The 12,025-nt window shown below is 45.7% G+C and overlaps 1 protein-coding gene across 3 annotated transcripts; it reads right to left on the reverse strand.

Annotated features, from left to right (window-relative positions):
* Positions 1–8,926: 8,926 nt before the first annotated feature.
* Positions 8,927–10,704, reverse strand: LOC147901014 (nuclear transcription factor Y subunit C-3-like). 3 transcript variants are annotated; one of them, XM_087376031.1, is made up of 2 exons: positions 10,531–10,704; positions 8,927–10,197 (listed from the first exon to the last, which is right to left on the reverse strand). In XM_087376031.1, exon 2 carries the CDS (start codon positions 10,073–10,075, stop codon positions 9,227–9,229), a length of 849 nt encoding a protein of 282 aa, XP_087232157.1. In that variant the 5' UTR covers positions 10,076–10,197; positions 10,531–10,704; the 3' UTR covers positions 8,927–9,226. The 3 variants fall into 3 exon arrangements, with proteins under 3 accessions (XP_087232157.1, XP_087232159.1, XP_087232158.1); XM_087376033.1 differs by having other exon boundaries at positions 10,288–10,704; XM_087376032.1 differs by having other exon boundaries at positions 10,284–10,704.
* Between the last annotated feature and the right edge of the window lie 1,321 nt (positions 10,705–12,025).

Consider the following 12,025-nt stretch of genomic DNA (forward strand, 5'->3'; position numbering starts at 1 on the left):
GGGAGAGTTGTGGAAGAAATAGACGTCCATAGGCTGTGTGCTCTCTCTCAGTTGCTACGTGTTTGGAAATCGAGATTCCCTGAGAAGGGTAGGCGATGAGAAGACTTAGATGTTTCAGCAAGAGATCTAAGTATGTGTTGTTTCTAACCTATAACTTCCCACGCTTGGGTTGTTGATGTGATTGGCTGTGTGGGGAAGAGTGGGCTGGTTAGGGAAAGAATTCGCTCTAGGTTCTCAAGGATGAGATTCCTACCCTAGAGACCTAGATTTGCTGCAGTTGAGAAGGAGGAGGAAAGAGAGGGCGTTTGTAAGCCAAAGAACGGCTTGTCTGGGAGATTCGGGCATCAGAGATAGGGGCAATATGATTGGGGCAGGCACTTGGCTTTGGGAAGGAGCGTATGGCCTGATTTTAGCGCGTTTTAGCTATTTTTGGCTGGCTGGAGAAAAGCGGGACAGGATCTATTAAAAGCGAGACTGTTTTTTGGGTTTAAAAGCAGGTTGCTTTTTTGTTTTTCTCTAGCAAGGAAAGCACTTGCTCTAAATCAAGCACCCACCCTAAATTTGCCTAGCTTTTGATAGCTCTTCCTGGCTATTTATATACCCGAGATTTCTCTCTCTTTCTCACCTCAGCACTTCAGCGCATGAAGGCGAATTTCCCACCCTCTTTCTGTCTGAGATCGGCCTATCAGATTCCGCCATCTTTCTTGTTGTCCTCTACTCACCTTCTTCCTTGATTCCACGCAGCCCCAGATTCTCTTTTTGTTAGTGTGAAGAGCACGTGTTTCGACGCAGTTGTTTTTCTTCTAGTCCCTCTCCCGTGCGAGATATTTTCCAGCCATGGAAGGACATCAAAGTAGTGAGACACCTACGTTGGATTACTGTTTTATTGAGATGGAGGATGAGGCTACATCGGAGGTTATTCCTCGTAGACCTCATGACCTGCTACGAGAGATGGATTCCTTGATGGATGAACTCTAGGCAGCTCTTCACTACTATGAAACCCCTCAGTACCAAAAATATATTGAAGAAGGTTCATGCTGTTCTAAATGTAGACAGCTTGTTTTAGAGTCTTTATACCGCTTCCGAGTTATTGAGAAGCGATGAAGAAGTTGAAATCCTCAGTTTTGACCGACACCTAATTATTTTTTGCTCGACTGGATCTTTTGAACCACTCTTGGTTCAAGAAGCTCCCCAATTTTATATGAATTATAAACTGTCTTATTATTAAATTGACCAGGTTTTGGCTAATTTGGTTTTGATTTGTAACTAAGTGGCATTTATAATTTGATTGGTTTTTTCAGATTATATAACGTGTACTTTTGTTCCATATATCTTGAAGGTATATGCTACATTGAGGATGCCTAAGACTTTGTTACATCTTAAACTGGACTTAACTAAGACAATTGGATTTCCCTTTCTCGAATCTTGGTGCTTAGATTCCTGTTTGGTTTCTATTTGAAGTTTTGATCTCGATGTGATTGAGTTATGGCGTTTCTTTGAGTTACGTTTGGACATATGAAGGTTCTTATTGATTAGACCAGGATTCGTCTTGTTGGATACCTTCTTTGAATCATGTCCAAAGGCGGGGTCATTCTGATTCTCACTCTTTTAGTCCGAGGTCATGGATAGTCAGGATGCAAGAGTTGTTAGGGATGCTACCTATTGGTTTTCTTCTTTGACCTATTGGTTAGGGTATTGTAACACAAGGGGGTGATATAATCACATAAAGAAAAGGATTGAGAACGGATTCGCCACCTTAACTCAATCTGGGATGGTCTGAGTACAAAGGGATTGGCTACCCTGATTCACTCCTATTGTCCACCGAGTTTTTTATTTGTAGTATACTTTGGTTGTATTGGACACTAAGGTATGTTACATTTAAGATTCTCTGATGTGGTGGTATAATCCAACGTGAAATAATACCCAAGGACCTCTAGGGTGAAGTACAAGTAGGCTGAATTGAACTAGGGGCAACCTGATTAGATTTTTTTTAACGAGGGCTGACTAAGATTCTTTACCCTGAGAGAAGCCATGTATTTTTTGGGTTCAACCCTGGAGCTCCATAGTCTAGACTCAATCTCAGGGAGGGTTACCACATATCTTCTGATGATGGTATGTCAGTGCCTTGTTTGAAACTTGATGTTCCTAGATAAGAGATCCTAAGAACTGGATGATCATGTGATCGGAGCGGTTTATTGTGCACAAGTTTATACAAGATATTCGATAATGGATCTTATTTTAAGAGATTTCGGAATGGATCGTTTCCATAGTCTTTGGATCACATAGGATGTTATTCCTATGATGGTTGACTATATACATGTCTAGAACAGTACCATTGACTGGATATAGCCAACTGAATTTTTACTGATTATCCTCATGTAGGGGCATTTCGAGGATAGATCAAGGGGACCATATCTTTGGTTAGGATTTTGCCCATTGATACTTCCATGAAGATTCTTCCATCATGAGTTATGAACGGATACCTAATTGTTCTGCAATGGAAAGTCTGTCATGTATTTCAACCCAAGAATTTGAATTACAAGGGTATTCTGTTGAGGGATTTTCTGAATACTAAGTAATTCAAGAATTAGGACAATGGGAACTACCTACTCTTATGATTAGCCACACTCTAACTAAGATATATGGGTCGATACTAGAGAGGGAGACCAGCAGCGACACACAGGGTCACGGGCAACGGGCTCTTGGGCAAGCAGGTTTTCGAAGGCCGCACTCCACCTTGGACCACATCTTCACCTTGAGGGCTATCATTGAGGAGACAAAGTCGAGGCACCAAAAAGTCTACACTTGCTTTGTAGACTTTCATAAGGCATTTGATACTATCCCACGTTCCCGCTTGATCAGAAGCTTACAGAAGTTGAAGCACCCAGAGATCATGATTTGGGGAGGTACGAGTCTATATGAGTCCGTCAGAGGGAGAGTACGTGTCGCGAGAGGTCTATCAAATTGGGTTGAGAGCACTATCAGACTAAAGCAAGGCTGCCCCCTCTCACTGACTCTCTTCGGGATCTAGGATCTATATCAATGAGATTACATCCTTTGTTGATCATCTAGGTGGAGAGGGTTCACTCCTAGCTGACCTGATGCTGCAGACGCAGATGACATAAACCGCATATCATCCTCAACAGAGGGATTGCAGAAACACCTAGAGGCTCTGGAGATGTTCTACACAAAGAGAGACTTGATAGTTAACCTTGGAAAGACCAAGGTTATGATCTTCAATACCTTGCGAGCAGTGACCCGTCGCCATAGCTTCGCGTACCGCAATCTTACACATATTTGGGGGTAGTTTTCATCGGGCTAGGTTTCACGATGACCCTTGCAATTACAGCACGACTCACACGAGGGGGGTGCTTTGGGCCAACTAGAAAGACAGTGCTTCCAGGCACAATTCCAAGACCCTCCGACAAAGAGTTGGCTTTTTGACACCCTGGTGAGATCGATAGCGATGTATGCAACACCTTTCTGGGGGAGTGACATTCGACAAAGTGGAAGAGATTTGAGAGGCTACAGGTGACTATTGGATCTAGGATTCTTCGGAGTAAGCCCTCGGTCCCCCATCAGATTATACAGGCAGAGTTTGCCATGACCCCTCACCAGGTTGATGCCATCTTTTAGACAGTGGCATTTCTCTGCAGAGCCTGGGCCTTACCTCAATGGAGATTACCAAGGCTAGCATTGCAGTCTTCCAGGCAACTAGCAAAGAGCAGAGTTGATACAGCATGCTATGCACAGGTATCCACGTGGTTTGGTAGTCACGGCATTCAAAGGGACAAACTTCCCCCCTTTCAATACAGCAGGATACACCCGAGGTGATCCCACGAGATGAGATCAACCGTATCATACGGTTGGACCTCCCCAGCTTCATAGGTCTAGGACTTGGGGGGAAGGAGTTCCCCACCGAGATCCAGTTCTCCCATTACCACTTCTTGAGGGTCTCGGAGTATGGTCTCATAATCAGACATCAGTATCTCGAGGATAGGAGAGTCTCACATGCACTGAGGATCGCCATCAGATAGTTGCGAGTCCCATCACATCAGCTGAGGATTAAGGGCAGGGAGAGCTGCAGGCATACCCACAAAGCAGAGGATCTGCAGACTATGCCCGTTGGGGTAGGTCGAGACAAAGGAGCAACTTTCTATGTGTCTGCCCGGTCTACTATGAGATCTAAGGGCGATATCACTGCCTCTTTCAGAAGGTGCATGGCCTTGGTCCGCTCACACAGCTGATCCATTTTCTGGACCAGGTTTGTGTCGGGCTCTATCTGATTGAGATGTGACTACACAGAGATATACTGATGCGACAGACCAGAGAGCAACAAGAGGTAATGCCACGGGTTACCGAGATGGACCGGGCATAAATACATGTTACAGACTTCTATGCACTTGAATCAGCTACCAGGGAGGCTGAGGAAGATTGAGCGTGATGAGATGAGAGCATCATGGATTAGCAGTCAGAGTCACCGCCACGATGCTGCCAGACGAGAGGCACACTCCACATGCGGCACAGAGAGTGACCAGAGCACACACAATCGAGGTTTGGTCTATTTCAGCCCTCCTCAGAGGAGACCGACAAAGACGAGGCGTCACCCTTGATGTAGCCCATCAGAAGGAGACCACACCCTCTGCGCCTCGAGAGAGCACTCCACAACATAGATACAAGAGCTTACATCCCATCAGAGAGCCACCACCTGCATATATGGAGCCCGAGCGTGTACAAGGAGGTGTTAGTTCTGAGCACTTGATACTATTTTGCTATTTTGCTACTCTTGCTATTTTGCTCACTAGTTTAGCACTTTAGCTTTCAGCAAGCGCCTTAGTAAGCCCTTTGCTTCAGCCCATAGCGGCTTGTATGAGTTATTTTTGGTTTTGTACTTTGTCTCGTAGGCCCACGAGGCCTCCTGCAGACGTGAATACATCTCTCTCTCTCTCTCTCTCTCTCTCACACACACACACACATATAGTTCCCAGATGGATGAGATTATCAGATCATTTTGAGGAGGAGACCCAACACTAGATGGGAGCTTCTTTCAGAGGGGAAGCCACCCATTCCCATCACTAATCCAAGGGTGTGGCACACTTATGCACGCTCTTTATATGACGTTCCAATGCAAGCACCACCATACATGTCCTTTATGCCCAAACCCACTACCCTACCACTTGTTCACTACACAGAATGTAAAAGCTATACTCCGACGGCTACACAACCGAAAAGCACAAGATCATGAGGGCCTACGGACTGAGCATTGCGCACATGGACAGGAGGCCTTAGCCCCGGTTCTAGCACAAATGTTCAACCATGTTGTATGCCATGGCTTTCCACCAGCTTGGAGCACCACCACTATTGTACCGATACACAAGGCAACAGACCCCATGGATACTGGGAACTACCGCATCCTCATGATTGGCCACACATTGGACAAGATTATGGATCAATACTAGAGGGAGATAGGCAGTCATACAGAGGCACGGGGGCAAAGGGCACTAGGACAAGCAAGGATTCCGAAGGCAGCATTCCACTCCAGATCACATCTTCACTTTTAAGGCTATCATTGAGGAGGCGAAGTCCAGACACCAAAACTCTACGCTTGCTTTGTAGACTTTCGAAAGGCTTTCGACATCGTCCAGCAATCCCGCATTATCAGGGGACTACAGAAGATGCAAATCCCAAAGACTTTGATTTGCATTGTGATGAGTCTATATGATTCCGTCAAAGGGAGAGTTCGTGCACCAAGTGGTTTGTCAGATTGGGTTGAGAGCACAATAGGGGTGAAGCAGGGCTGCCCCCTGTCACTAACCCTTTTTAGACTATAAATTGATGAGATCACATCTTTCATAGACCGGTTGAGACAGAGGAGCATTTTCTATATCTTCCCAACATACTACGAGATCCGGGGACGATACCACTACCTCTTTCAGGAGGGGCATCGCTTTTATCTCACGTTTGATCCACTTCCATGACCAAGCCCGCATTGGGCTCTATGTGCTTGAGATGCGACAAGACGGAAAGACACTATTGCAACAGATCAAAGAGCACGAGGAGGTGACCCCACCACATGCTATTGAGGCAGACCAAGCACAAAGACATGTCATAGATTACTATGTATTTGAGTCAGCTCCAAGACACAGTGGGGTGGGAGAGGTCTAAGAGTAGCATGGATCAGTAGAGAGCCGACAAGACGCTCCCCAACGAGGAGCATAGAGACCATACCCGACACTGAGAGGGACCAGAGCACATACGATCGAGGTCCAGCCTATCTCAACCCTCCTCAGAGGGGACCACCAGAGATGAGGTGTCACTCTTGACATAGCCCACCGGATCCAAAGATCGAGGAGGCCATGTCCTTTACCACAGCGTGAGACAGCTCGACGGACACAGATCCAAGATATCCTTGCAGCTCACTTGGAGAGCCACCACGGTGCCGGGCTTCAATTTCTGAGCCTCAACTTTCAGTCTGTATTTGAGTTTTGAGTTTGGTTTGAGCTTAAGCTACTTTTTAGCTTCTCATAGTACCCAGCAAGGGCCCTAGCACGCCCTTTGCTTCAGCCCTTGGAGGCTTGTATAAGTTTTTTTTTCACTTGGTGTACTTTGTCCCATAGGCCCACGAGGCCTCCCGAGGATGTTAATATATATTTGGTTCTTTCTTTCTCCTCTTTTTCCGCCTTCCTCTCACTCCTTTTTGTTATTCTCTTCTCTAAATCTGCCCGGTCCCCTGTTTTACATATCTTTTCTATCAGAGTTTGTCCATTTTGAAGCATTCTATACATACTTTTGGCTGTATTACTTCAGTGTATTCCTCAGAACTGTGCTTGTGTTCTCGGTTAATTGTGTGCACATCAAGCGACTGCATACTGTAAAGGTCTCCAAAGCTGCACCATAAACATGAAATGCATGGGAAATGCGAATTGTACGGCAGCCAAAAAATGAATCTTACTTCTGCATCAAGACCTGTTCTTGTTTAAATCCTTGTCAAAGTATTGACTACAAACAATATACCTTTGTAAGACTAGAATATATCAAATCGTACAAATTCAGAATTTTGTTGTTCTAAAGTCGTACAACTAAAACTCTTCCTTAAGGGCGGCTTCATAAAACAGACACATTGAGGATTGCTCTCACTAGTGATACCTAGGCTCTCTTAACATTTTAGGATTGGTATTCACATTAATGCATCAAATAAAAGCCAAAGCATCGCAACACCAGCAAAGACAGATACAGAATACAATGGACAATGTTTGATAGTCCTAAGGGTGAGTGTCTACTCCTCTCGACTATAAGTGATTCTGCTACAATATATCGGGGCGGGACAGGTGATCAGACATGCCACTTATTATAAAGAATTTTTAATTAAAAAAACTGGCGAGTAACCATCTACCTTACAATCAGAGCAATAATGCAATAGTGGGCTTCAAAAAGGGAGTGTTTGTGTACATACAAAATGCACTCGCCCCACACTGTCTAGTCAGAATTAGATGCGCTGTCCTGAAGCCAAAAAATGGGATGCTGAAGGATCTTCAGGTGTCCTAGAGTCAGAATTTGGAAAGTATAAAGAGGCACTGTCCTAAAGCCAAAAAATGGGATGCTGAAGGGTCCTCAGGTGTCCTAGAGTGTGCACATATTGGGCATTGCGACCTTTACTTCTGTATGACAATTCAGGAGGCTAACTATTGGAACCTGTCATGTGAAAGGCTTCGTGAAAATTTCAGAGTGTCAAGTCCTGAACAAGACTTGTGGCTCTATCTATAAAGGTTACAAAACTTGATATGTCTTTACCATATGGGGAAGATCGAATTCTTGCCCAATGCTATGCAGATCTCATTATGGTACCTAATCATTAACACCTTCTACAGTGTCTTGCATTAACTTCACATAGAAAACATCAGGTGAAGTTGTCATGGGCATCTGCACGCCATGGCATGACTACTTTGCTGGCAGCCCTGCAGTCCACTGGAGCCATCAGCAGCAGCTGTACAGTAGAGCAGGTCTGCACCAGGACCAACCACAAGTAAGCAGGTCGGCACTGTTCAGACCAGGTCGGTTCAGTCTGTCTGTGTCCATAGTACATATTTCCTCGTGTCCAAACATAGAGCACAAGCCAATCGCAGGCTGCCAAGGTCAGGTCAGTGACAGCAGTCAGAAGCCACGTAAGCAGGTCGGCACTGTTCAGAGCAGGTTGTTCAGTCTGTCTGTGTCCATCATATTTCCTCATGTCCAAACAGTAGAGCACAAGCCCACAATCAATCATCTTACACTCGAATCAATCATCTTACACTCGAGATGGGAGCTAAGCATCTCCTAAGCTTTCCCTAGTGGTCTCCTACTGATCATGCCAAATGATACTGCATGGTTGAAAGTTGGTGGATCCCTGAGCGTGCACAAGTGGGGCAGTTCATCCTCAAATGCATGATTTACACGCACACTCTATACTTGGAAAAGGCTTATCAGAGACGTCAAGTTCCTTCTCTTTACAACATTATAGATTTTGTATATGCTATACATTAATATGAGTTAAATGGAGCTCAACAAGTCGATACCAACTGTATTGTTACTGGATGTGCCATAGGCTTACAAGGACATCAATACGGAAACTATCTCTTACAAGGACATCAATACCAAAACTCAAAAACTCTCTCTCTCTCTCTCTCTCTCTCTCTCTCTCTCACACACAAATTTCTCGGATGTAAGAGAACCACTATCAATTAATAGTGGTTAGCATTCCCATACATCCTGACAGGTCTCAAGCGAATATCATATGATATCTATCATCTCTCTCTCTCTCTCTCTCTATCTCTATCTCTCTCTCTCTCTACACACACACACACAATTGCAACATATGAAAATCTGGCAAGTCCCACAGGCATGTCAATCCCCTTGATTGAGATCTAATCTACCCTCTTTCAGAGTCACACTGCAATTTAATGACTAATCTTCACAAAACTATCACAAAAAAGTGACTTGTTTCTATACATAGCTTAAAACGGTAGTAGGTACTAAACTAAATGTTCAGAAGGTGTCCAATTGATTCCACCAAGAACAACAAAAGATTGCCCAGCAGATATATTTCACTGCTTTAACAGGCTACCAGAATACGATTTCCGGCTGGAGATGATATGTGAAATTCCCCGTAAAACAGTAGAGCTCTAAACTACACAAGATCATTATCCTCCTAGCATGCTCTGCACTATGCAACGTCTCATTGGCTGCTCTCTCATTGACTGCTACTTGGTGGCACTCCTGTTGGTGCATCTGAGGTCTGCTGTTGCCACACCTGCTGCACTCCCTGCTGTGGACCATATGACATACCAGGCCGCTGCTGTGACATGTAAATGGCTGGATCAACTGGCATCGCTGGCCTTCCCACAATAATTGCTGGTGAACCCATCATGCCCTGAGTTGGCTGGGCCACTGCAGGTCCAGTACCTGGAGGCTGTGGTTGAGCCATGTAATACATCCCTCCATAAGGAATAGCATCTGCTGGTGCTCCTACTGGAAGACCAGTTCTAGCTACGCCAAGTCCTTCCTCCTTGAGTTCGTCCCTTGGAACAATGTCTACCAAGAAGTCGAAGATGTCAGTGCGGGTAATAGCAGCAGCAATATCATTTTTCTGTAAAGTCCGTCTCTTGTTCTCCTCTGTGTGGATCCAGGACCTCAAGGTCAGCTCCAAAATAAACATTTCACACGCTTTAGCAAATAGAACAGGAGCTTCAGCTGAAATCATCCTCACATCTTCATCTGCCTTCATAATCTTCTTGATTCTAGCCAACGGAAGCTGGTGATTCTTGAAATCGTTCACTTGTTCTATCTCTTGCATTTGTGTGGTCCAAAACTGTTGCAGTTGCTGCTGGTGGAGGTGCTGATATCCCATGGCCTGTGGAAGAGGCACTTGAGCTGCGGGATACCCACCTGAGGGTTGTCCAGGGACAGGGACACCCCCAGATGGTTGCACTGCTCCAGGACTTTGATACGATCCTTGCATCTGCCCGGGTGCCAAGGTATATTGCATTTGAGGCTGGCCACTAGCGACACTCATGGATTGCTGGTTAATCTGTTGATCCATCCTTTAAACTTCCTATCAGTACTTAGACTCCTTTCCTTGCTTGGAACCAAACACTTTCCTCCGTTACTATCCAACCGCTGTATGTTCTAAAATGCCTCCACTGCTCAAGAAAGTTCGAAGCCCTGCGGCAAAACGGAAGGAAATTTTAGAAAGCTTAAATGCATGACTAAACGCGGGTGTGATACCACAGCCAAGCCGTTTCATATACCAACCCGGACAAAGAGACAGACTTTCAGGCTCTATCACAACTATTCGCTCAGGCTATAGCCCGTGCGGTAAGCAATTTCTTCTGGCGCTTCCTTAAGGCACGTTCGGTGGTGCTAAAACTGCGTCCACGCCATACTCCCTGTACGGCTCACTCAGGACGCGGAGCGTGTGATCTCCGAGCAAGCGATGAGGGAAGGCATAACTGCAAGCGAAAGAAAGAGGAAGGAGGAGGAAGAAGGGAAGCGAACCTGGAGGGATGGATCGAGGAAGAGGAAGAGGAAGAGGAAGAGAGAGGGAGGGGAGGCGAGGAGAAGAGGTTCAAGCAGCCATAGCTGCTGCTGGGAGCAGGCGGGAATAACAGGATCCCCTGAACAGAAAAGAATACACACAAAAGTGACTCAGTTAGTCGCGACAAGTGTCGAGAAGAGAACGAAGACTCCCACCCTAACTTATCAGTTATTGGCCAACATTTTGCTAGGTCATCTTCTTCTATTGGCCCATTTGGGCTTTTCTTTCAATTATTGCCCCCCTTCCTTCCTTCCTTCGAGCGCTCTTTCAACCCTCGCTAGCACACGCCCCCTCCATCCCCCCGCCGCAATCAGCCCGCGCAACTCTGTGACATCAAGGATTCCAGCCCAACACATTCAACCGCTCGACTCGAAAAGTAGGTATCCCGATAGCCTCAGCTCTTTTCTTCCATGGACTGACTGGCTCCACCCTCTGCCTCCGACTTTGGTCTAAGCAGCTATGGCGCTGCACAGCAACACCTGGGGACTTGATTCTTCCAGCCCTCCAGGTCTGCCCAGTCCACCGGCTCCCCCAGCACTAGCAGAAGTGCAGGGAGGTCCTCTTAGAGCACTCCCTCATGCTCCGGCTCGCACTAGGGATGGTGTTGAGTGAGCGGTTCGCACGATAGGGGATAACACATCCCCACGTGTCAAACAATCCCTAACAGACTACTGCTAGTCCCCAAATATACATTTGAAGGCTCTCTGGCCGAGCTACAATTCCTCCCTACAAGTGGCATTGGAGCAGCCCCACTGGGGAGGTCATCTTAGGGATCTTCACGACCACCAGAAGCTGCTCAAATATAGCACCCATTGTTAGGGCGCTTTAAAAATGGGACAAGCAGGTTGTTATGCGTAGAGCCTTTACACATGCCCTACCCGCCTTTCTAGTGGGTGTGAGGCCGCATGGCAATATGAGGGCTCAATATATGTACTTGCCCCTTTGGGTCCTTTGAGGCTAATCCACAACTTGGCACCTTTCACATCCACTGGTCCATAATGCTACAATGATGTATTTGTCCCTCCTCCAGAGAACATATAATTGGATTACAATTTGATATATATGATTGGTTTTTCACATGCCCTTCACACTCTAGACTTCATTGTTGGAGATAAGCCACTAATCTACCACATTAAAGCCACTTGTTATGAAAAAAAAATCATGACCCATTATTTTGTATATGTCATTAACTATGGCCATTTAGAAGAGTGACCATCATGAAGAGAGAGAGAGAGAGAGAGAGTTTGTTGAAATATCAGGTGCAAGCATAGCAAACAGGCTGGCTCGCACATGCTTGAGGTCACATGGTAAAACACACAAAGGGTGTCCAAGTGGTTAGCTATATATGGCTAAGTGGTTAGCTATATATGTCCAAGTGGTTAGCTATATATGTCCAAGTGGTTAGCTATATATGACTGGCAGTAGCTATGTATGGATAGACTTGATTAGCATATG

Source organism: Dipteris shenzhenensis, chromosome 6 (assembly GCF_047967505.1).
Source record: "Dipteris shenzhenensis isolate YYH24624 ecotype China chromosome 6, Dip_SZ_1.0, whole genome shotgun sequence".
In the NCBI taxonomy this organism is placed as follows: Eukaryota; Viridiplantae; Streptophyta; class Polypodiopsida; order Gleicheniales; family Dipteridaceae; genus Dipteris; species Dipteris shenzhenensis.

Excerpts from the sequence above, each read along its gene's own strand:
- LOC147901014 (XM_087376031.1), bottom strand. The coding sequence starts at position 10,075 with ATGGATCAACAGATTAACCAGCAATCCATGAGTGTCGCTAGTGGCCAG.